The 26,055-nt window shown below is 42.4% G+C and overlaps 1 protein-coding gene across 2 annotated transcripts in view; it reads left to right on the top strand.

The window, feature by feature from the left end:
- SIN3B (SIN3 transcription regulator family member B) overlaps positions 1-26,055 on the top strand; it is a 50,978-nt gene that overhangs the window by 10,658 nt on the left and 14,265 nt on the right. For both annotated transcript variants that reach the window (XM_018568212.1, XM_018568213.1), the window contains exons 2-14: positions 1,957-2,187; positions 2,957-3,063; positions 4,145-4,298; positions 4,405-4,653; positions 6,911-7,054; positions 7,345-7,464; positions 7,553-7,642; positions 9,773-9,891; positions 10,471-10,681; positions 12,476-12,592; positions 15,431-15,669; positions 21,336-21,519; positions 22,896-23,493. In XM_018568212.1, the coding sequence (XP_018423714.1) occupies positions 2,104-2,187; positions 2,957-3,063; positions 4,145-4,298; positions 4,405-4,653; positions 6,911-7,054; positions 7,345-7,464; positions 7,553-7,642; positions 9,773-9,891; positions 10,471-10,681; positions 12,476-12,592; positions 15,431-15,669; positions 21,336-21,519; positions 22,896-23,493 (2,416 nt within the window). In that variant the 5' untranslated portion in view covers positions 1,957-2,103. The remainder of the gene's footprint in view (positions 1-1,956; positions 2,188-2,956; positions 3,064-4,144; positions 4,299-4,404; positions 4,654-6,910; positions 7,055-7,344; positions 7,465-7,552; positions 7,643-9,772; positions 9,892-10,470; positions 10,682-12,475; positions 12,593-15,430; positions 15,670-21,335; positions 21,520-22,895; positions 23,494-26,055) is intronic.

Below are 26,055 nucleotides of genomic sequence, written 5' to 3'. Positions count from 1 at the left end.
GATCCCCCATTTTCAGTATGAGGCTCTCCCATTTGGAAAAGCCATTGCCCTGCACATTTTCACAAAAAAACTGTTGCAGAATTGAGAATCCTTCAATTCCACTTCTTTCACTGGTTTTTAGAGTACCTGGAAGTGACCGTTGCCTTTCCAGGTATGTGATAGATGCCCTACAGTGGAGAAAGTCAAGTCATATTAAAGAAGACTAGATCACTCCCGTACAACTTTGCATCCCTACAGATGTGAGTGCACGGTTAAATTTGGAGCGACATGTTATACAGGGAAATTGGTTCAGAAAAATGTCATTGACTTTTTCAAACTGCCGAGAACTGGCAGCAGAACAAGAATGTGTTCTCAAGATCAGATAAGGGGTCTCCTTAAAGTACTACAGCAAATCACTTCCTTGAGTGGAAGAAAGTTTGGCTTCTATTTCAGTTGTCCATAAATAAGGAGAGAAAGATCGGATTTCTTGAGCCAGGTTCAAATAGCCCTAGGGAAGTGGGAACTCCACCAGGGAGTATTCAAAATGATTGTGAACCATTGGTGATCTACAACAGTGAATCTGTTCATATCAGAAAAGCACAAAAAGATAGAAACTTTACTTCCTGAGCCTGGAGGATGGAGCACTAGGAGTGTATTCTCTAGGACACCCTTGGATCTTTAGTCTGGGGTACTCCCTCTGTCAACCTCAACTTCTTATCAGAGTGCTCAGGAAGATAGTCGGACCAGGCAAGTGTCATACGGTAGTAATTGCCCCATACTGTCCAAATGAGTATAGTTCTCCCTACTGGGATTACTGGCAAAACAACTGCCCTCTGTTTCTTCCCCTTAGGAGAAATCTTCTGCAGGATCACATGCCATGCCCCTAATGAAGAATCTGAGTTTGGCAGCATGGATTTTGAAAGGTGCTCACTTTTAGCTAAGGGCTTATTGGAAAGACTGGTGAATGCCCTGCTCAAACACAGGGCAAGAGTTACAAGGGGCCATTTATTTAAAAACTTGCAAAGTCTACCAATCCTGGGCCTCGTCAGTTAACGTAGACTGGTGTTCAGTTTCGGCAGTATTAGATTTTTTGCAGAATGTGGCTGACGGAGGCCTTTTCTCCAGAACACTCAGTGTTGATGGAAGTGTTGTCAGTATACCTGGATCAATATTTGGCAACTCAAATGTTTTTTTCACCGCATTGTCAAAAAGGCGTCCATGTAGTAACCCTTCCGTAGCGCCATAGGTCTTCTCTTTTACTTTTGTCTGCTCTCATAAAACCCCTTTTTGAGCCTCTCATGGGCATTTCATTACAATTTCTCACTTTTGAAGTTCTAGTTTCTAGTAGTCATCACGACTGCAAGAGAGCAGTCAGTGAGCTTCAGTCTGTATCATTCAAAGAACCTTTCTTAACCCTGCTTCAAAATGGTTTTGAGGGCTGGCCTTTTGTTTCTTACAAATGTATTCCACCTAATCAATCTTGTCTTTCAGTGACTGTCTTGGAGGATGACTTGGGAAAACAGAAGTTATTAGCTGCTAACTCCCTTTTCTATGGATCCTCCAGGATAAGTTTCCCTCCCTGTCCCTCACCTCACTGTGTAAAACATGTATCCTGTATTAAATACAGCAAAACACCTTCTCCCTAAAAACTCTGAAAACATCCATATAGCTCAAGCTCAAGGAGCCCTATGAAATATAAATACCAGTTAAAGATAGTGTATAAACCACCAAGCACATTTAAATAAATTAAAGATTTTACAGTCGTAGTAATAAGTTACCATGTGTAACGTGCTATGTAGCTACGTGCGTTGCGAGGCCATTAGGATATAATGGCACCAGGGTGCAGCAAACGGTGTCCTATGGGATCTTAATGCATGATGTAAGCTGGGGTTGGGGTAAAAGTAATTGAATGTTTTCTGCCATCAGTCTTTTATGTTTCTATATACATTCATATATTTTATTTTTTTTCTGTTTTAGTGCTGAACCTGCTCAACTGCTGAAATAACATCAGCAAAAATTAGGCTGTGCAACCATGTCATCTCATATCTGAGCTCTAGAGGTCACCCGTGGAACTGCTTGAAGAAGCCATTTACCTGCTGACAGGTATATATTTCGGAACCAAAAATGGCAAATACCAGTGGTGGCAGTAGCAGTTGTAAGCCAAGTTCAAACAGCTGGTGCAAATCTCAGGAAAAGCTCCCTGTACATGTAAGTATGTTCATTAGGTGTTCATTGGGGTTATATTTATTTTCTGTGTCCTCCTTCCTCTTATGTGCTGCACCCCTTCTTCTTTTTATAATTCATACTTATCATCCTGATACTCGTATATCTTTCTATTTTAAGCAGGCTACTGGGTTATAAAATAATCTGAATAAATTATCCCTTACACAAAGGGTCTATATTACAAAAGGGAAGTGATACTTCACCTGATTTACTGTAGTAGGAAGCTAGGTGATATACAGGGAAGTTTGAAAAGATAAAGCTTATTCACATAATTGATGTGCGAGCTAAAACCAGGTTCACTTGAATGAAGTAAATCAAGCCTAGGCTTACTTCACCTTCCCTCTTTTCACACTTTATTTAATCAGGTATAAAGTGTGTGATTGGGGGGTGTTGGCCAGTAGATTAGGATAGAGAATATCAATGATCAGGGGTGCGACTAAACACTGTTGATTTGAATCTGCAGCACTCATATGATCATGAGTATCTCCTGAAGTAGTACGATGGTGGCCTGTACCTACTATAGGTTCTAACCTTTCTCCATTTTGCCAGATTTTTCTTTTATAGTCACACGAAATTAGTGGTAACCTCTACTATGGGAATGCAGACTGCAATTAAAAATCTGACTAAAGGTCTATTTCGCAATCTGTCAAAAAAGTGTTTTGGATGGAGTTGGGTTTTAAGAAGAGATGTACAGAAAATTCAAATATAATAAAATCGTTATTTACATGATATACCGTACAAATCTTGTTCACAGGTAGAGGATGCCTTATCCTATCTGGATCAGGTGAAAATTCGTTTTGGTAGTGATCCAGCTACATACAATGGATTTTTAGAGATCATGAAGGAGTTTAAATCTCAAAGGTAAGAAAAATCACGGTTGGTGCTTTTTGTTAAAAAAAAAACAAAACCTTTTTGGAGTAGAACAGGTTTTGTAATTTTATTTTTGTGGCTTAATATAGTAATGCTCATGTTTTAATTATCTCTATTTTTGTATTTTTTGTAAAGGATGAAAGTTCATGTATTGTGAAATGTAGTTAATTTTCATATTGTCTTTTCTCTACTATCTTTCTGTCTATCTTGGTAGCATGTATCAAAGACCACCCATTATGTTAACTTTACTTTAGTGATTACTGAAGATTGTTTAAAGTAGTACTAAAGGCTGGGTGTTTTTTTACCTTTAATGCATTCTCTGCACCAAGGTAAAAAATGCCCAGTACCTTTTTATGACTCCCCTGTCCCCCCAACACATGCCTGATACCACAGCGATTCTCCGTCCCGAACTTCCTGGCTGCGGTGGAGGAGACGGAGGGCAGGGAAGCCATAGGCTCCTTCTGCTGTCAACCAATGGAGCGGAGAGGCGTGGTCTGCCGCAGGGCTGTGTGTGTCTATGGACGCACACAGCTACTGCAGGCACAGCCGTGAACAAGCACGCATGGGTGCCTCCACAGCAGCTGCTGGCGGCACCCATGCAGGTGGCGGGGGGGAGAGAGGATGTGGGGACCCACTAGAGAACGAGGAATTGAGAAACTGCAATAAAGACAGCCTCCTAGTGATAAAAAAAAATAAAGCTTTAATATCACTTTTAGAAATAGTTGCTTTGTGCAAACAGATTTTTGTGACAGTATTAGAAAAGACATGACCAGGCCCAGAATTGATTAAATTATCAAGAGGAAAAAAAAATGTTAAGTTGAGGAGAAAACCCCCCAGTAAAAGTATCACAACACATTGCACATGACAGTAATATAGACAATAATATAAACCCGACAGGGTTTACAGCCCTTCCATGCGCTATACAAAATACAAAAATATTCTGGTCTAGATGCACTTCAAGCTACTCTTCTAAATCTGTTTCTAAAATAAAGACCAGTGATTGCAATATAAAAATATAGAATGTTCAGCTATGGTATCATTATGCACATTATAACACCCTGCTTTCTTTCAGCATTGATACTCCGGGAGTGATCCGTCGTGTTTCCCAACTGTTCCATGACCACCCTGATTTAATGCTGGGTTTTAATGCTTTCTTACCGCTTGGTTATAAAATCGAGCTTCCAAAAAATGGTAAAGTAGTAGTACAGACATCGCTGGCCAGTCCGGTAAGTGTCCGAGACCTTTTGATTTATTTATTTTTATTTTTCTTGCTTCAAGTATGTATTTATGTGGGGCATAGTGGGGAGAATGACTTGTGGTATCTCTCTCCAGGTTCCTTCTGATACAGCCACAAGCATTTTGCCAAATACTCGTGTAGTAGTTCCTCCTGTGCCTGAAAATTCACACAGTGAGGTGGTAGAAGAGCCACGGCTCCAGGATAAAGAGAAGGCCCAGGCTCCTCCAGAGTCTGACTCACTAGAGTTTCATAATGCAATCAGTTATGTCAATAAAATTAAAACTCGATTCCTTGATCGGCCTGAGATCTACAGATCTTTCTTGGAAATCCTTCATACTTACCAGGTACTTTATTTTGGCATATTGATTGCATAGGCATTATTTTGTAATTGTTGCTTTCTTTATAAAAGATATTCTTGACTGCTTTGGTTAAGATATGTTCCTGAAACAACAAAGGATAACTGCAGAGAGGTTTCTATATTTACCCAAGTTTAATTTACACAGATTCACACAAATAACACTATATTACAGTGCATCTTTGAAAAGGGAGCACGGCCTTAGCTATAGACACCCTTTTTGAAGAATTTTTCACAATCCCATATCTAAATAGAGTTATAATGCCAGTAATGTGCCTCCTTGCACAGGTCCAATCCAAACCTGCTCATATCTCCGTAAATCCCTGTGAAAGGGAGACAACAATGCTACCATGTCTGCACTTGCAGCCTACGCTGCTTGACTCCAGCTGATACAAGAACTGCAATAAAAAGCTCATTATTTTATTGTTATTAATTATTATTTATATGAAGCTTTTGGGAAGACGTGTGTTTTTATGTTGATGATGGTGATCATCAGGACAGAACATATGGAGAATTCTCCCCCAATTGTGACAGCCAAAAAAAAAAGGGGTAACTCTCAAACTTAACCATAACTAAAATAAAATTTGATGGACGCTCCAATTTAACCTCACAAAAAGTGACAGTCTTAACATAATGACAATTTGTGAAACAAAATATATTAAAACACTGTCATCAAAAAGAAATAAACTAAATGCAATATTTATATAAAATAAAGGTCAATTAGTCACACCAGCATGTCTGTTGTGATACAAATCTATAATAATTACAGGTATATTTACTATATAGATTTTAAATATATATTAGCTCAAAGTTTTCCAGTCTTTTTTTTGTTTTCCTAGAGCAAAATCCCACTTCAGGGCTGACATTAAACTCTTGAATGAATAGTTACCCTGATGTTTATGTAAATTTATTAGATTCAATCTGTCATTCTGGTACAAAAGGGAGATGCTTGAACTATGAAATTAGCAAAGGTTGTAGACCATTTTATGCATGGGAAGTCAATTTACTGTTTACACCATTAAAGCTGTACTGGTTACAAGAATAAAACATAGACAATACTAACAATATACAGTGGTACCTCTGTTCACGAACGCTTCGGTTCGCGAACAAGAAGTTCGGCAAAATTTTGCCTCCGTTTGCGAACTTCGCTTCGGGTGACGAACACAACCGCAGCCATTTTCCCTGCTCTGACACATGGTCATGGCTTCCTCTATTCAAGATCGCGGTCTGATCACAGTTTGATTCGGTACGCGACCGGAGTCGCAGAACAAATGAAGTTCGTGAACCGAGGTACCACTGTATTTGCAAAATAACAGCCATTTAAAAAAGGGACATTTTATTCTTTTTAAAGCTAGCTGCCACAGGCAGCCAGTGTTTTCCTGGCCAATTTATAGTCTTCTCCATTCCTGCTTCCTGTTGCTTACAGAGATTGATGAGCGTCCTCCCTGGACAGTAAAAGTTCTTATGTACCTGAAGCAACTTACAGTCCCTCCCACTAGGTGCGGAGTGGAAGAACGCTTGCCCGTTGCTTCCAACCTCTCATACATGCTTATTGTTTAATCCCTAAGATAGGCTGACTTACTAGCCATTAGGATAGTACATGAGGCAGGATGCGGCGAGTAAGCGTCAATGCGACTTGGAAGTTTCTTATTGGAGCAAGATTTGGATATAGTGGCAGAGACTGTAGACTGAGGACAAGAAGCACAGCCTGCATATTTAGAGAGAAAATATGGCTGCTTCCATGTAAATATGTCATTAAAAAGTATATATATCCAAAAAAATGGGGGAGAAAAACCTTAGTCCCCCAGCCATCACATAAAGAGATGTTTTCATCCGTGTAATAGAAGCTGGTCTCTTTTGTCCATTTTAAAGGAACAATAGGCAACCTCTAGTAGATCAACTTTAAGCTTGTAATGGTTGATTACATGGAGCTAGTTGCCTTCTTTACATCATATTGAATGTAAAATATGACAATTGTACTTGTATGGGAACATGTGGAATAAGCAGCTTTTACAGGTTTGTGTGGACTAATCCAAACCTTTGCATAGACTGTTGTGGATGGGCAGGTAGGTAGCCCTACTGAGGGGAGGGAGGCTGACACACAAGACTCAGTTGCAATATCCAAACATTGTACAATAAGAAATGTATTTCTGATGTTATATGATGTACTTGCTGTACTTAATGTATATTTCACCACTTATTTAGTCCTGAAAAGCTATTTGAGAAATATTTCTATTTCCTATTAGAAGGATCAGCTAAATCCAAAAGGGCGCCCGTTCCGTGGTATGTCAGAGGAGGAAGTGTTCACAGAAGTAGCTAGCCTATTCCGTGGACAAGAAGATTTACTATCTGAATTTGGCCAGTTCCTTCCTGAGGCAAAGAGGTCGCTGGTATGGCAGTTATATTTTAGCTCCTACTTTAATAAAATATGTTTATGACACTGCTTAAACCCTTACTTGTTGAAAAGGTTTATTACAAGATGGAAGTATATTTTACCCAAACAGTATAGTAGCATTTTGTTGCCAGACTTGAAGCCTTGGGAGTTTGATTGAAATGAAAACATACCTTTTGTGTTGTGCATGACTGCAGAATTATTTCAAGACTCTAATGTGAAATCTCATTCAATCTCAGTCACAGATAATTGATAAAATTAACAGGTCATTATGCAATTTTTTTATAGTTCACTGGAAATGGTACATGCGATCTTAGTGCCAGGAAGCTTGAGTACCAGAGAAACCTAGAGCAAAGTCGAAAACGGTCTAGATCCCTTTTATTACGCCCCATGTCTTGTCCATCCAAGGTAAAGAATCATAAAATTACTATTTAAAGCATGTTGTGTCGTTTTGTCATTAGCATTCTGGAGCATCATTTACTTTTTTGCTATATAGAAAAAGATGAAGATTAGAAAGTCCAAGGACCAGTCAGTGGCAAGTGTTGGCAAATATGGGACACTGCAGGAATTCTCCTTCTTCAACAAGGTAAGTGTAAATCATTGTCTGAGTGTTTTGAGTATTGAAAGGATTTGTTCATCCAGTATATAGGCTCCTGTAGACAGATGTCCATGTCAAACACTGCCTTTTAAATACATCGGTGCTAAAATATATGCGTTCAAATGCATAATGCTGTGTTTGATGAGAAAAGGCTGCGTATGCCTGCAGCCCTATGCAACTTAAGAAGAAATGCTGCATATGAGGAAAGCAATGCAAAGCAGGTTAAATGCAGCCTTTTTACTGTCTACACTACTCTGTTGAAGCCAATGTACACAAGCGGGTTATAAGTTCTGGCAGATCATGTCGTTAAGGTGCTGGAATACAGATCTTCATTGGTTATAGTCCTTTCCTAGGCAGGGAAGCAGCGATTGCACTGAGTGTTCCCTCTAGCGGCTAATCTACTTATCCCTACATTTAATCAAATACCAGATATATGAGAAAGCATGCATGTAAATGTGTAGAATGGCATATTGAACATGGCTTTTAGAAAATGATCTGATAATTACTCCACGTATGCACTGGCGGAATAGAATAAGTCTCTTCAGGCTTTAGACAAAATTTCTTTCAACTTTTATCTGGTAAATTCCATCCAATGATTTCGCTGGACCTTCATTACTGTCCACTGGTGCATTTCTGCAATGGATGCAAATCTGTCAGGATTGGGTGGAATTCTCACAGGCCAGTGAAAGAGATGCCCACTTCCATCAGTCTGCTGCTACTCTGGGCCTGGATGGAAAATGTATCCAGATGTTCTGGTAGGATGCAAATAGTGTTGAAGCAATAGCACAAGTAAACCTACAGAGTAGGTGCATACCCTTAATGTCTGAAGTTCTTGCATATTCTTCTTTGTGCAGAATGTTACATGCCAGTAGTTCAGTGAAGAGAGCAGTTTACTAACAGTCTTTCTCACTTAGGTAATGGTTACTATAGACAAATAGGCTCTGCAGACTAATAATGGGCTATGCTAGTTATGATTGTGGTAGCGGTAGCTGTCTCCAAAATACCTCTTGCTTCCAGCTGGCTCGGCATATTATAATATGCTAAGTCTCTTGTCAAGAGCTTCTCTTCCTTTTTCAGTTCTAAATGCTTTGGTCCAAATTTTGAAGGGAAATGGTCTCACAGAAACTGTTTTCTATTTCTGAATATACCACTGCACTTGCCGTGCCTTATTCATATCTACAGGAATACCATTAGGGTCAATTACCTGTCATTTTATTGCTCTTCTTTGGGCCTTTTCATGCCTCAAAGGCTCTCATTCATACTTCTTTGTACAGGGAGTGCTTCAGGTCTCTCCATTCTTACCACATTTTGCCATTTCTGCCATTTGGGTAGGCACAAAATGACAGGACGTACACTGTACGTCTCCCGTCACGAAGGGGTTAAATTAGGTGGTACTTTTGGCACTTTTTTAAGAAAGCGCTAAAGCTCTTTCTTAATTCCTCTTAAATTTGGACTTATCCCACAGTCTTTTCAGTAAGATGTCCTTCTTGTTAATCTTGATGGCCAATACGAGGCAGTGTCTGTCTCTGAGGCCAGAATCTGCAAACTGATCCGCCAGACCAAGGTTAGATTGATTTGGCCTGGTAGAATAGGAGGTGATTGGTATTCTTACGATGTAGTAGAAATTTTACTCTTCCTCCAGTGAGAATTCAGTCAATGTTCTTTGTTGATAAAAGAATTGTCACATTGTATAGCAACGTTTCAAAACCGTATAGGCCCCTTCTTCAGGCAAACAAAGTGTGCACTTTGTTTGCCTGAAGAAGGGACTTATACGGTTCCGAAACGTTGAGATACAATGTGGCAATTCTTTTGTCAATAAGAACATTGGCTGAAATTCTCCTTGGAGTGTGAGTGACGTTTCTACTACGTGATACTGATCTGCAGAGGCATCTGCTGTCATCTCAGCACCCACCCATCATCTTGAGTTATATCTGGTCAGGAGTGCGATGGGATCTACTTGAAGTACTTTTGGTACCAATTCTATCAGCATTTTGATGGATTTCAAAGCGAGCACTTTTTTTCTGTTTTTGAGTTCTGTGCTAATGGTGAATTTTGCATGTAACATGTTGCTTAATTTCATATTGTAAGGTTGTTCCATTTGTTGCATTCTTTTTTAAGGTTCGCAGAGTACTAAAGAGCCAGGAAGTCTATGAGAATTTTTTGCGATGCATTGCACTATTTAACCAGGAGCTGGTATCTGGTTCTGAACTACTGCAGCTGGTTACACCTTTCTTGGGGTATGTTAAATGTAGACTACCATAATATTATTGTTATCCCTTATTTAAAAATGGTTAGTGTTTGATGTGGGGCATATTTTTGATGTTTACAAACACAGGTAATTGGGTTAAGAGGGTTTTATTTTTTTAGAGATTACAATCTAACAGAATACAAATAAAAAATACACAAGATTGTTTTTGTTCAAGACAGCAGTAGTGAGGTACAAAGTGTGGTAACAGCTGGCAGTAGGACAGATATGTCACCGTAAATGGTAAAAAAGCATGGTAGATGCTCACACGTGTGGAGGACGAAAATCACACAAGTGTACTGATTTTTCGAATGGAGTGTGGCATAACATTCTACAGAAGCTGCCCTAGAGAAGACCAGAACATGACCACATGAGTCTTGGTTAGAGATTTTTTTCAATGTTTTCTGCAGGGCTTTTTATCTCTGTCATTTAGACAAATAGGCAGTAATGGTATCACAAATTCTAAACTATTATGGTTTATTAAACCACAGAGCTTCAGTGTGAAGGGTTTGTGATTGTGCCACTTTTCTATGCCTGGTGTGCTCAACTTAGTCATTTGCTTTTTTTACAGGAAGTTCCCTGAGCTCTTTGCTCAGTTTAAGGCTTTCTTGGGTGTTAAAGAGCTTTCTTTTGCTCCACCGGTAACCAGTGACCGTTCTAATGAAGGAATAGGGCGGGAAATTGATTACGCCTCTTGTAAACGCATTGGTTCCAGTTACAGAGCACTTCCTAAGACTTACCAGCAGCCGAAATGTAGTGGAAGGACTGCTGTCTGCAAAGAGGTAGGTGCATCCAAAATACCTGGAGCTATAGCTGAACCGCTGTGAATTATTCTAATTGAAGACCAGAAGAAAAGAAAAACCAGTCCATTTACTGGGCATCTTCATATTTAAGATTTAAAACTGATTCTTTTTGGGAATCTTCGCTTTACCATACCATACATTCTCTGCCACGCTGTAGTGTTTTGTAGTACACTATATTGCCAAAGGTATTGGGACACCCTCCAAATCATTGGATTCAGGTGTTCTGTGAAATTTCCTTGCTACTAAATATTCCACGGTCAACTGTTAGTGGTATTATAACAAAGTGGAAGCAACTGGGAACAACAGCAACTCAGCCATGAAGTGGTAGGACACGTAAAATGACAGAGCTGGGTCAGCGCATGCTGAAGCGCACAGTGCACAGAAGTCACCAACTGTCTGCAGAGTCAATAGCTACAGACCTCCAAACTTTGTGTGGCCTTCAGATTGGCACAACAACAGTTCATAGAGAGCTTCATGGAATGGTTTCCATGGCCGAGCAGCTGCATCCAAGCCTTACATCACCAAGTGCAATGCAAAGTGTCGGATGCAGTGGTGTAAAGCACACCGCCACTGGGCTCTAGAGAAATGGGGCCGTGTTCTCTGGAGTGACAAATCACACTTCTCTGTCTGGCAATCCGATGGACGTGTCTGGGTTTGGCGGTTGCCAGGAGAATGGTACTTGCCTGACTGTATTGTGCCAAGTGTAAAGTTTGGTGGAAGGGGGATTATGGTGTGGGGTGGTTTTTTCAGGGGTTAGGCTTGGCCCCTTAGTTCCAGTGAAGAGGACTCTTTAGGCATCAGCATACCAAGACATTTTGGACAATTTTATGCTCCCAACTTTGTGGGAACAGTTTGGGGATGGCCCATACCTGTTCCAACATGACTGCGCACCAGTGCACAAAGCAAGGTCCATAAAGACATGGATGAGCAAGTTTGGGGTGGAGGAACTTGACTGGCCTGCACAGAGTCCTGACCTCAACCCGATAGAACACCTTTGGGATGAATTAGAGCACAGACTGCGAGCCAGGCCTTCTCGTCCAACATCAGTACCTGACCTCACAAATGCGCTTCTGGAAGAATGGTCGGACACTCCAATAGGCACACTCCTAAACCTTGTGGACAGCCTTCCCAGATGAGTTGAAGCTGTTATAGCTGCAAAGGGTTGACCAACTCAATGTTGAACCCAACGGACTAAGACTGGGATGCCATTAAAGTTCATGTGCATGTAAAGGCAGACGTCCCAATACTTTTGGTAATATAGTGTATTTGAAAACTTTAGGTTGTCCCATTTCTTTTGCCAAAGCCATGACAATATTATAGTTTAGTTAGAAATGTTTACAGTAAACATCAATGACAATCTTTGAGTGATTTAGTGCTATATAGCTGTTTAAAGTGGACCTTGAATCAAAATGCAAGGGACGATTCTTTTGTAGCCACCCCAATATGAAACGCTAAGTGAAAGGGAATAAAAATGTAAATATAAAAAATGAAAATGAAGAAACAAGTGAAAATCCTCACCTTATACACAGCTTCCGCCGAATTGGCCTAGCTTTTCTTCTTGGGGCTACAAAAGAAGAAGACTTTGCATTTGCATTGCACTATTTAGTAATAATGCACCCATTCACAAAACTGATCAATGTGACATATTTGAGGACTGCTATTTTTTTACAGCAAACAATTGTCATATGTAATTTACAGGCTGTTATGTTACTTTTCTTTCTCCTTCATACTACAGTTATAGTTCAGCACCTTCTTAACTTGTGTTTGTTGCAGGTGTTAAATGACACTTGGGTGTCCTTTCCTGCATGGTCAGAGGACTCTACTTTTGTCAGTTCTAAGAAGACTCCATATGAAGAGCAGCTTCACCGTTGTGAGGATGAGAGGTTTGAGGTGGGCTATACTTTTAACATTTCTGAATGGAGAATACAAAAGTAAAATAATTACAGATGACACAATACTAACTCTCCTAGCTGATTTTTTTTTTAGTGTTAAAGGCTGTAAAGGCTTTGTAGTTATGATTGTTAGGCAGAGACCCTGTACTCTAACTCCATTGGCTGGGAAATAGGGAAGACAAGTTTTTTTTTTGTTTTTTTTAATTCATGGTAAGAAGCACGTCTTAGTAGAAATAATAATGCAATTTCATAATGTCGTTTGTCGTATTAATTCACGTGAAGTGTGAACCTTGAAACTTCCACCTTTATTTGATATCAATAATATATTAAATATAAAAGGGATCCGGCCTTCATTTATGAAGATGTTTTAAAGAACACCAGCACAACTTATCAAGTTATTTGGTAGGGATGCACCGATACCACTTTTTGAGTCGATGGAGGTCCTGTGTGCGGCGGATCCGGGTCCCTGAAGATGGTGGACGCGGCACAGGTACTCGTTTTATGTTTTGGAGTATTTGCACGAGTACTCATGCAAATACTCGGTATCGCGGCCGATACCGATGCTTGTATCGGTGCATCCCTATTATTTGGCAATCATAACTGGAGAATCAACAGAATTGGATTGATTGCTATGGAATACTGTAGGCAGTTTTTACACCTTGGACGTAAATGAGGACATCTGTGTTTACAGTTGGGTCAAAAAAGAATTAATTGGATCAGATGTCTTACTGAAAGAGAGGTGGTGAGACTTTTATCATCTCCTGTTTTGCTTTATTGCTCTGTCTGCACCTTCTGTAACCTTGTGATCTCAACAACAGAGGAGTACAATGAAGGCAATGGCGTATGGTAATGCTTCTGAGTGCTAAAAAACATTTCCTAAAGTTATGGCCAGAACTGTAAAATATGTGTCTGCTATTTACCATTTGATACTGTATACTCTTGAGCTTCTGTGTTTTGAATTCATAAGGGCACGCTTTAATATAATAGTGTTTTTATAAGCACATGTGTAGTTGAGATTTTCTCTGTTACTAAGGCAACCAGTTAAATAATGTAAACCTTACGTGGTGCTCTATATTGTGTACATGATCTGTACTTTTTATTTAGTTCCTTTTTAGATCATTCAATATTTAAGTTTCTGCATAGCGCACAATGCAGCTTACAATGATATATCCTTACAGTTACAGCAAAGTTCTTCCAATAGCAGGTCAAAGTGACTCTGTGTTCAAATATAACCGTGTAAATAAAAAGCGCTACCATATTGCTGGCAGCAAAAGCTAAGCAGATCAAATCTTTAATTTAACCTTTGTTCTTCCAGCAGTGCATGGAGCCCTCCCAATGTGCATGTGCAAATGCTAACTTTTTCAAAGTCGTTATTTGCATAGATTCCCCTGCCCATTTGACACCCCAAACATGATAATGCCAAATAATGTTGTTATTAATACCTTCACAAAGAATGCACTTTCTCTCCTCCTCCTTCCTTCCCCTCCATCATATGCAGGGTTTGTTTTGTTTTTTTGGGGGGAGGGGGGGGGGGTTTAATATAGTAAGTACTGTTTTATTACTTCATGCAGCCCCCACTTCTGAATTTCTTACCTAGGTAAGGATGATGTAGATCGCCTACCCGCTGCCTCCTTGTATGTCACACATCCCGTGATGCAGTGGGAAGTAATATTGTGCTGTTTCAATGCTGCACATGTGCAAATATGCAGCAGGTCTTTAGGACCTGGGAGAGACTTTGCAGCATGTCTGCACATGCAGAGAGCCAAGGAGAGGACACTCTATTGATTAAAATTTTAACTAACAAGAGTGAATGAGGATCATTGTTGGACTCCAGCATATTTGGTTATCTATCATATGCTTGCTGCCCTGTAATGGGGTACCATTGGCTCCACATTGGAAATGGAATTTTCAAACAAATATACCTGTTGTGATGGACCCCCGTACTCAGGATGAGTATGTCCGCCGCTATATTCTTCCTTGCTCGGGAGATATTGCAACCCACTGATCTTTGGCTCCCAGTTTCACCAGTCACTAGTCGAGACTCGAGTGTAAGGTGAAACAAATTCTGCTTTATTGAGAAACTGTGCAACCTTTTATACAGAAAGTGATCAGATCAGAATATAATCCCATCACACCCCCCTTCCCCTGCCTGGACATTCTGTCTGAACAACACCACAGGGGTCCACCTGCTAAACGGCTCCAGACAGCCATAGCAGAAGCCTGGCCAGAATGTCATTGTCCTGAGCTCCTTCAGAGTACAACGAGGGTGGGGTGCTGACAGTCTTTTCAGGTTACATAGTATAACATAATTAAACATAACTCAACACCAATACACATTTAACTCATAAACTGATCACCATGTCGTCACACCTGTATCATAAACTTTCAGCTGCCAACACTGTGTTGCTTCAAGCAAATTTGCATTTTTGTACAGGCATATCAAATTTAAAGCCCATATCAAAGAAACTCTTAACATTATTAGATCATCTTCCAGTGTCTACAGGCATATAAGTAGGTGGGCAGCTAAAACAGAGTATTATTTTCAAGGTTTAACAGAAGAAAGAATTTGCAGATCATGCTGTTTATCATTAAAAAGAAGTACATCATGATAACGGCTCTGATTAGTGCCTCTTAAAGCTTTAGAAAGGGTTAACAGCTTGAAGATCACAATGAATGAATCCCCAAATTCATATTTCATCTGCATGCAACTTAATAATTTGTTAAACAACATAGGTTCTGTCATTTCTGTTTAAAGATAACACAGGGTTATCTACCACAGTCTAAGTTAATTTACTTTATGCCTTTTTTTGTTTTGTTTTTTTTCTACAACCTTCAGCTTGATGTTGTATTAGAAACCAATTTGGCAACAATCCGTGTTCTGGAGAGTGTTCAAAAGAAACTTTCTCGCATGTCTGCAGAAGATCAGGAAAAGTTTCGACTAGACGACTGCTTGGGTGGAACATCTGAAGTCATCCAGCGGCGAGCCATCTACCGCATATATGGTGACAAAGCTCCAGATATCATAGAAAGCCTCAAGAAAAATCCTGTAACTGCAGTACCTGTTGTGTTAAAGAGGCAAGTGTGATTACGAAAACCGTACAGTATATCGTTTTTATTACTGATGCTTTATTTTTATAGTCACAAATTACACTGCAAAAACCTTTACTAACATTCTAATAAACAATATCACATGATGAAATATCTAACAATTATGTATATTGCTTGAAAATCTTCAAACTAGAGCCTTGTGTACACCTGTAGTGTGCTGTTCTTCAAAGAATCGGCTACAGCTACTTACATATAACTTTCTTTCTCGTCAATTGAAGGACACTTCATTCATTCATTAGCATGGATAAGGGAATCGAGCAGAATGCTTGAGATCTTGGACAATGTGGCTTTGACTATCTAGAAATAAAGCATTGCTGGAATAGACTCATCGTCTGGAGTAATGTTGGCTAGTACTGGATACAGCTAAGGCCAATCTTTCTCTCACAGGTGGAACTTCAGGCTCTTTGGTCTCAGTTTGGAGCTCTCTGGCCCAAGGTCTTTTGACTTTTTGGTTCTTGCATAAGAGTCTTTGGCCTGATGGTAGCCTTTTTCAAGACCGTCCCAGGGCTGCAGGCTGATTTGTTTGGTGCCAAGGATCAGGTTGTCCCTGGCCTGGTAGCTCAGGAATCAGGCTCTGTCATAGGGCAGATCCTCTTTCCCATCTTCTGGATGGATGGCAGCCTGTCAGGCAGTTCAGGTCTTGTCCTTGACAGAACCTCATGTCTTGACTTTCTAATTGTGTACATCTCAAACATAAGACAATTGACAGGTGGACTTTCTCCGCCAACAATGCCTGGACCCCTGGGAATAGTCCTTATAACTAGAGGTGTTCCAGGACATGTGTCACAGGGGAGGGGTGCCAAATGTGGACCACATGCCCTCCCAGGTTCAACAACAAATTGGACAGGTTTTTGTCAAAGCGCAAGGATGCTCTAGTGGAAGCAGTAGATGCTCTGGTTGCTCTTGTGAGATTGGTTTACCCTGACTAATCCTTTTTCTAATCGGTAACTGTAGCAGGGCTGAGAGGGCATTTTCTTGCTCCATATTGCTCCATACTGGCCCAGGCGGCTGGTGAAACTTAGGCTTTGTGAGATAGGGGCATCTTTAAATATGTGATTCCTTCAATACTAACATATAGAAAAACTACTTTCTGGTCCTGGCTCCTTTCTCTCTCTCAGTACCCGGCGAACGGCAGCTGGCGCTTGAACGAGTGGCGGGTAACGTCACTTCCGGGCGCCCAAGGCTTTGCTTTTTCAGGAAGACTGATCCACAAGGGTACATTGCCCAGAAATCTACCGAGAGATGGTGAAATAAGACAGACTATCAGTCATCCTTAAGGGTCAGGTTCCACCCTTTCCTTTCAAGTCGTACTCTGCTAGATCTGTGCTTTTAGGGCTTTTAGGCATCAATCAATTTCTCTCCCGTTCATTGAAGGACACAGGGAACAGATCGGAGATCATGTACTGTAGGGTAATATCGCCACCTGCAGGAGAAGGACGCTAGGCACAAAAAACTAAAGACCAATTACAGCCTAGGGGCGGCCCCTGCCGGTGGCCAAACCCCCCACCTGCTGACAAGTCCCCAGTTTTTTGCCTAGCGTCAGGAGTAAGGAGGTAAGAATTTTTTCTCGGTATTCTTACCTGCTTCTTCCTGATTTTTTCAGAGGAATCTTCTAGCAAGTGTTGTCCGGGCAACAGGCTGGATGTCTAGGATCCTTGGAGTCTCCCCTGGATGACCAGCGAGCGTATGCAGGCCCGCTGCGGTGGGTCGGCTACGACGGCCCCGCTCCGGCGGGGTGGCCTGTGGGTTCGTCCCAGGGGGGTGCATATGACTGGGGGTCTCGGCCGCCCAGTCACAGCACTTCCCTCAGGCTGCTGGCGCCGCGGCTGCGGTCGGGGGCGCCAGGTTTCCGCAAGCACCTGTGGGTTTCTTTGATATCCCCTACGCTGCTTTCGGCATGGAGGGGGGTGCCTGGTCTGCGGATGGTCGCATCCTCCTGGGGTATGTATGGGATGGGGGGTCCGCTGGCGCGTGCCTGGATCCTTTGGCTCCTGCCCTCTCTCCCCTCTCCCTCCCCCCTTCCCTCTCCTCCCCCTCGGTCACCTTCTGGGGTCACGTAGGGGTGTTGTGGCCCTGTGGGCCCTTACCTGAAGGACGGCTCAGGGTGTACCAGGTCGCAGTGGAGGGCACTTTCCTCGGCTCTGGGGGCGGCCTGCGGGTGCTCCTGGGGTGTTTCGGGGTCGGGCTGAGCTCCGGTTGCCGATCGGGGGCTTTTGGCTGCTGCTGATTGGTTCCGTTCGCGGGGGGCGCTAATCGAGCCCCCGGCTTTGTTTACGGCCTTCTCGGAGGCCTCGGCCACCATCTTTGGTGTGGGCGCGTGCGCCCTCGACCTGACGTCACTTCCGGTGCGCCGCTTCCGGCCGCTTCCTTTACTTGCGTGTCACCCGGCCGGATCGGTCTTTCTCGCCGGGACGCGGTCGGGTGAGGACGCATTGGGACGCTTGGAGTTCAGTGCCTGCTGGGGTCCCCTTCCTTGCCTGGGGTTATGGTGGCATATTTTTTTGCCGGGGACATGGATTGTGGGGACAAACTGGCTACAGTGCCCTGTGAGGGCTGCGGCCTCTCGTCAGGGACATCTCCCACATCTCCCCTTTGCGCAGCCTGTGCTTCTGCGCCCCTCTCCCAGTCTCCCTTGGTGTCTGCGGGGTCTTTGGGGGGGTCCGCTGGCGCTATGTGGTCCTTGGAGGCTTTTTCCTCCACCATGGACAGTTTTGTGTCCCGTATGGAGCGCACGCTGACGCAGCGCCCCCCCACGGAAGCGCGCTTTGCCGGCCCCCTTATCGGTCCTTTCTGGGGATTCTGAGGAAGAGGGGGAAATTTCTGCTGCGGCCGCGCAGCATGACCAGGGGGACTCCTCTCAGGCGGAGTCTGGTAGTGAAGACGAGTCGGGGACCGCCCTTATGGTCCAGGAGCGTGAATTGGTTGCGGCTTTGGTTCGCGCTGTGCGGGAAACGTTAAAAATTGAGGAGACTCCGAGCTCTTCGGCGCTCCCGCCGGTTCCTTTTGGGACGCACAGGAGTAGGCGTTCTACTAAGGTTTTCCCTTACGTTCCCTTTTTTGATGATTTTGTTTACAAGGAGTGGAAGCACCCAAGCAAGTCGTTTACTGTTCCAAAACGCTTCTCCTAAGTTTTATAAGGTGGATGTTTTGGCATCTGTGGATGCTGGTTTGGGGCGCAAAGTGTTGCAGGCGGCCGTTTGAGGGAATTTTTTTTGTTTAAGTTGGGTTTGTTGTTTCTGTTGGCCCACCCCTCTTTTTTGGTACTGCTCTGTGACGTCCCTACAGTACATGATCTCTGATCTGTTCCCTGTGCCCTTCAATGAACGGGAGAGAAAATAGGATTTTGGTACTCACCGTAAAATCCTTTTCTCTCCGTTCATTGAAGGACACAGGACACCCTCTATGTGGGTGTGTACTCCTTTACTGCTTGTTACTAAACTGGAGACTTGTCAGCAGGTGGGGTGTTTGGCCACCGGCAGGGGCCGCCCCTAGGCTGTAATTGGTCTTTAGTTTTTTTGTGCCTAGCGTCCTTCTCCTGCAGGTGGCGATATTACCCTACAGTACATGATCTCCGATCTGTTCCCTGTGTCCTTCAATGAACGGAGAGAAAAGGATTTTACGGTGAGTACCAAAATCCTATTTTTTCACATTTTGTAAGGCTACCATGGTCTGCCAGTTTTGTTTCCTAGTTCTGCCAGTCAGATATGGAGGCCTCCTCTGATGCCAGCTTCGAGCCTTAGGTCCCTCAGGTGGTTCATTGAGCTGCAGGCAGTTCCCAGGTTTTCTTGGTTGGGTCTGTAAGCCTTTGTTGCTATGTTGCCTACCCTTCTGTTGGACTGCTTTTTGACGTTTCCAACAGTCAAAGAATTCCTGTTTCCCTGAATGGAAATGAAAGAAAATTGTATTTTCTTTACTCACTGTAAAAAAAAAATTCTTGGGAGTCTATTGAGAGAATTTTTTTAAATATATCAGTGTTCCCTGCAACTCCATTTCTCCTAAAGGAGTCAGTTTTACCTGACAGTGTAAGAATTCCATTGTACCTCAATGGACTCCTACAAAAGTTTTTTGTTTTTTTTTAAATGGAGTACAAAAATCCTATTTTCTTATAATTCTATCTTGTTTTGATTTGACTTCCTACTTTTAAGCCAAATCCCAGACATAACAAACACCAATTCATGCAGATAGTTGTTCCCGAAGACAATATTAATTTTGTATTTTTAAAGCAAATAGTGTAAGTACCTGTATCAGCTGCTTGGTGCCAATTAATGTGCTGCAGTGCACATTTGCTAACATTGGACATACTGGCAGAAGGAGAGATCGGAGCGACAGAGGAATTAGCTTGTTCTGTTCACCTTCACTGTTTAGTCGCATGCTGGCGATAGGAATAAGATATAGTTGTGTTCGTTAACAGCAAGTAATCACTACTATGGATCTTTTTATCTTAAATACCCCTTGGCATCCATTCAGTGTCCACTTTATTAGGTACCTTTTGCTCATTAACACAGATGGCCGAATAGTAGTTCCGACACAAATAGGAAGGATGCAAGATTTTGGCATGGAATAAATAGTTGGTGGCAGATGTTTTGGTTGCAGCATCACAGAAACCTTTTTGGGATTTTCATGAGAATAGTGCAGAAAGCAAAAACATCCTTGGAACATGGAGAGTGGCCATACCAAGCTGGCAGAAAGTCCGCAACTGCTCAGATGGGCAGTCTTTATTCCTGTGACAAGTAGAAGGCATCTCTGAACACACAGCATGTCAAACCTTGAAGCAGAAGTAGCCGAGAACAGGAAAATAAGCCACACTATGATTGAAGGTTTTTCAAACCTTGCCAGCTCTGACAAATCTCTTTTTTTTTCTGGCACATGCAGATGACAGCATCAGAGAGTTGCATGCATAGTAGGGAATCACGGATTCCTTCCTTCATGTGTAAATGGTTCGAACTGATGGTGGTTAAATTGTGTGGAAAATGTTTCCTTAACACACTTTAAGCTATTGAGCATCATTTAAATGTCACAGTGCACCTTTTAAGCGGACCACTACTTTACCTCACATCATCCTAATCCCCCTTCGCTATTACACATTGGGCTTGTTTCAGAGAAAGTACCTTTTATCACCAGGTACTTGCTCCCACTTCCTCATTCTTTACCTAGGCAAGGATGACGTAGCCCTCTGTCCATCCCACATTACTTGTAGCTGCTGAATTTTACTTTTTAGATAGGTGTGTGAGGTTCCATCTTTAATAGTTCTTGTGAGTGCCGTTATTGGTTCAAAATAAATATTCCTAATTTAGTGTCCACTGAATGTCTGTCTATTATTACATTTAATATTATGTACCTCTAATGGTGCTCAATTGTTTTCCAAGAAAAATCCTGTTTTAGGTGACTAAGTATGTATATTTGCTTAAACCAGTCTTAAATATTGTTTTCATTTTGTTTATTTTGACAATCCGAAATATTTCCCAAGACACATACTTTTGCTTGAGAGATACTGCCTTAAATGACACACACCCAAACATTTTGTCCTGTTACAACTTGTAATGCCTTTTGCTTGAAGGTACCTACACAGGTCGGTGTGTTTACAAAGGTTTGTCAGTTTAGCACTAAATGTATTACTCCATTCTGTGCTGCAGATTAAAAGCAAAAGAAGAGGAGTGGAGAGAAGCTCAGCAAGGATTTAATAAGACTTGGCGAGAACAATATGAGAGAGCATACCTTAAATCTCTAGATCACCAGGCTGTTAACTTTAAGCAGAATGACACCAAGGCTCTGCGCTCAAAGAGTCTACTGAATGAAATTGAGAGTGTCTATGATGAGGTAAGTGCTATAGTCCTAAATAATATAATAGTTCAGTAGCAATTACTTTTCCCCCTTCCTGTCTGTATCAGCCCACAGTTATCCCACTCTCCAAACCACTTCCCCACTATTGCCCAATCCTGTCATTTTAAAAGTAAGCTAATACAGTGGGGGGGAATTTATTAAAACTGGAGCAGACAAAATCTGGAGCAGTTGCCCATGGCGACCAGTCAGCTTCTATTCTCAGTTTGTTCAGTTAAGATTTGAAAATGTCATGCACAGCTGCTCCAGATTTTGTCTGCTCCAGTTTTGATTAATTACCCCCAGTGTGTTCTTGTTACATTTCTCCGTGCCCGCCTTTTCCATAACGCCTCACGGCGATTTGCAGTCTCCAGCCTACAGGACTTCTGTGATGAGGTGGTGGAGACACTTGCACTGAGCTCCCTGGGCAGCTCTCTTACATTTTCCAGATGCCGTGTTGGCAGCGGGGGCACAAAGAGAGCGGCGCATGTCTGGGTTTGTCAGGGAGCAGTTCCTACACACATACCTCTCAACTCTGCTGCATATTACTGCTGTGATCTGTAAATCGCAAACCCATCTCTGGGCTCTCTTGCATGCTTACCTGATGCCATAGCTTCCAGGTGTCTTGCTGCACTGGTGGAGGACTCTGAGGAGGAGGATCCCAGGACTTGTGCAGAAGGGTGCCTGTAAGGAGCGGTACCAGGTAAGCATGCATGGGTGCTGGGTTTTCTGAGATCCTTCTCGCTTCTCCTGCATCTCTGCGATTGGCTGCAGTTACTGTTCAACTGGAATTTGTCCGCCAGACTTCTTCAACAAAAGTTGTTTGACTTTTAATAAAACGGCAGGGTGATCGACTGATTAGGCTTTTCAACAATTTTTTTCTTTCTTATGGTTTATGGCCAGCTTAACCACTCAAACCTCTTCCAGATGCTTCAACCCCCTGCTGACAGACATCCCTTCCTGGCTGTCACCCCTCCTTGCTGACAGACATCCCATCTCTGCTGCCTCACTCCACATGAAAGTTTAAACTTGTTCCTAAGCAGTGACATAAAAGTGCATCTCTAGGTATCAGGGATGTGTATTTACACATCTCCAATCCAGAATATAGATTTTGCCTTCAGAGGGTACAGTATCCTAAATAAACCCTGCCTTTTCAGCTGAATACCTCACTAGAGGCAAGCTTTGTCGTTATTTAACATATGCAAAACACTCCAATAATGTCTTACTTTGGTGACCTTTTGATGAAAGCACTTTGCTTCAGGTACCACAATGCCATCTTTAAACAGCAACATCCCTTTTTATAGGTTTGTGAACAAATTAAACTTGACTTTTATGCCAAAAAAACCTTTAATGCTCTCTTTTGTCTCCTGTGACAGCACCAGGAACAGCATCCTGACGCAAGGCCAAATGCATCCAGTGGGCCACATCTCATTTATACGTATGAGGACTGGCAGATTCTGGAGGATGCTGCATCTTTGATTAGCTACTATGTGAAAAGGCAACCTGCTATTCAGAAGGAAGATAAAGACACTATCCGACAAATCTTGCATCAGTTTATCCCCGAATTGTTTTTCTCCTCCTCCTCTTTTACTTTTCAGTCTTTACTTGGCTCCAACACTGAGGATACCCCTGCAGAGACAGTCCCCGACCCTTCTGTAACAGAACTTCCTGAGCGCCGCAGAAAAGCAGCAAATCCTGAAGTACCTCAGGAACCCACTACCCCAACACGCTCTCCCCCAGAACCACCACCTAAGACAACAGAGGAAATGTACAGTTTGTTCTTTGCTAACAATAACTGGTATTTCTTTCTTCGGCTGCACCACACACTGTGCTCTCGCCTCCTAAGGATCTATCGCCAGGCGCAGATCCAATTGCACGAGTATAGGACTGAAAAGGAGCGTGAAAAACTGCTGTGTGAGGGTAGGAAAGAGAAGTCTAATGGACCTGCTATGGAGCTCCGACTCAAGCAACCCAGTGAGCATTACAGTTATTTATCATGTTTACTTCATAGTTTCATAGTAATTTTTTATGCTTTAGTTTGAAAAATGTTTTCAATTATTCAGACATTTAAAGAAAACCTGCTGTAAGAAGAACATAGAGGTTGATGTTGCCTGGCTGTCATGTTGATCTTCTTTGACCCAGGACAAGTATGCAGAGGAGGATTTTTCTTTATTTTATTTTTTACTTTACTCTGGCTTACTTTTGGACATGGGTAACTACCATTTATAAAAAGGGCAGCAGTTCCCACTTTTCTCTTGGTACAGTTTTACTTTAAATAGAGAAATAAGTGGAGCTTAGCTGCATTGTTAGGCCAGAAACCCAGCAGGATAATGAGTGGTGCAATGGACAGGAACTTTGGGGGATGTCTCACAACTGTAGCTGTGCTGTTACCCTTGAGTGTCCCCACTGGCTCCTCTACCTACTATGCATTCTTTCCTGTGGGAGAGCCATACTCCATTGGATCGCTGGCGTGCGCCATGTGTACCACTCTCCCATAGGATTGAATTGGGCTGCGGCGTGCAAGTACAGTAAGAACATAACTTATCAAGATCGTTTTCACTACACAATGTTGCTGGAACTGGGAGGATGGTACGTATTTGACCAGGTGGGCTGCAGTTGGGTGGATGGAGGCAATAATATCCTTTGAATTGTATAGACCATTTCTGTATCATCCATTGAGGGACACAGGAACATCTTATACTGTCCTGTTATACTGATGTCTACTGGAGAATTGGACACACAAGAAAAAACCTGTTGGCCAGCCCAGGATAACCTATCCTGTACCCAGCATGCCTCAGTTTTTCTTGTTAGTGCCTAGGTCGATGGATGTCTTCCCTTTTATTTTTTTGCTCTGCTGGGAAGAGTGTAACCATTTTTTGCTATTTTTGTTGTTTTTTTCCCCGTCCCCCTTCGGTTCTTCTGGCTTTTTTTTCTTCACTCAAAATTCCTCACTGCATTGCTAGTTCAGCTGGTCTCTATATGACAGCTGTCTAGATCAACCTTTCCTCAGCGTATGTTAGGAGTGCCGTACCCAGACCCCACTAGACTGGACATTGTGGGACTACCTTGGAAAAGTGACCTTAGGGCTCTGGGTTCAGCATTAGATGCTTTTCCAACCACATTCTGGTAAAAGGTTAGCTGCAGAGGAGTTATTAGTTCTAGAGCTGCTGGCATTGCCCTGTTTCTGAACAGTCATTCTGTGAGTAGACCAGTCGAGCTAAACATCGGGAGCTTACCTCACCATTTGCACCACTGGGCGCCTTTTGATTTTCCTGCTTTCTGACAGTTTCACAGAGGAAGGGTTAACGCTGAGGGATATGTCATACGCTGGGTGGAGTATTGCATTTGCGCTCGGTGCTCTTTCCCGCCATGCAGATGAAGCATAGATGTTATAGAAAACTGACCAATGTTTCTAGCCCCTCACCACACGTTTGCAATCCCATGTGTTGCACTAAAGCAAATCTAATCTTGCAAAACTGTGGCTTGTGGTTTTTTTTCCAGAAGGACTGCCAGCTGCTTTGCAGGACCTAGGATTATTTGACCTGTTTTAGCTAAGCTAGCTGAACAGCACCTAGGTCATAGGTTTTCCACACCTCCCTTTTAGTATAAATATATGCTCTTATATTTACGTAAGGGGCGTCTACCTTCACTGCTTAGAACTGGCTTCTCTCAGTCCTTTCTTTTGCCCTTCCTGCTGGTTGGCTGACTGGCTGACTGCTCCATTTTGTTGGACAAATGGCTAATAATAGAGCAGGAGACGAAGAATGGGTAGGGATAGAACTGCCTTATCACATGCCCGATTCCAGACAATAAATAATAAACCATAGTTTCTATAGAATACTTTGTGAAGAAATGATAAAATCACTTTCCTCAGATAGTAGCACCTCTCCATCACCTCCCACTAATGCGGATGAGCTATCTAGGGAAGGTAGAACATGGATAATATAAAATATGAATAATGCAAAATGTAACACAGATTTGCAAGTATGCACAATTTTTAACTTGCAATTTCAGTGTGTTTGCATAAAAAAGAACCTACTTTTTGTTCCGCTTTAGGCCGGGTTCACAGCAGCGACTGCACTACAATGCGCAGCTGCTGGCGTGCCTTTTGAAGTCACAGTGCCGATGCACTGTTCACCTTTCTTTTTTAAATTCTAAGGGCATGACGCGTTGTGATGCAGTTGTATCACATCGTGGCCCACTGTGCTGAAAATAGTACTGCATGCATCAGCGCACAACACCACACCATGATGGCGTAAACTGTGTCTGTCCGTGACAAGGCAAATCACCTTGTCTTACATTGGGGCTGTCTGGAAAATACAGCCAGCACAGACCCAATGCATCTGATGTGAATTAGCCCTAAAAGGGTATAGCCACTTTTGCAGCCAAATTTGAGAAACCCCCTTTGTGTTTGCGTTCCCATTCACACATCATACCTAAAAAATATTTTAAAAAGTGATAATGAAATCTGTGAGCACAGTACAGGCAGGGTTAATTATTTTAAAGCAAAATTCCCCCAACCCCTCCAGAGAGTTA

This window comes from Nanorana parkeri, unplaced genomic scaffold (genome assembly GCF_000935625.1).
Source record: "Nanorana parkeri isolate BGI_ZX_2015 unplaced genomic scaffold, ASM93562v1 scaffold1154, whole genome shotgun sequence".
Taxonomy (NCBI): Eukaryota; Metazoa; Chordata; class Amphibia; order Anura; family Dicroglossidae; genus Nanorana; species Nanorana parkeri.
The sequence above is the reverse complement of the archived record's forward strand: the minus strand, read 5'-3'. Positions and strand labels throughout refer to the sequence as shown.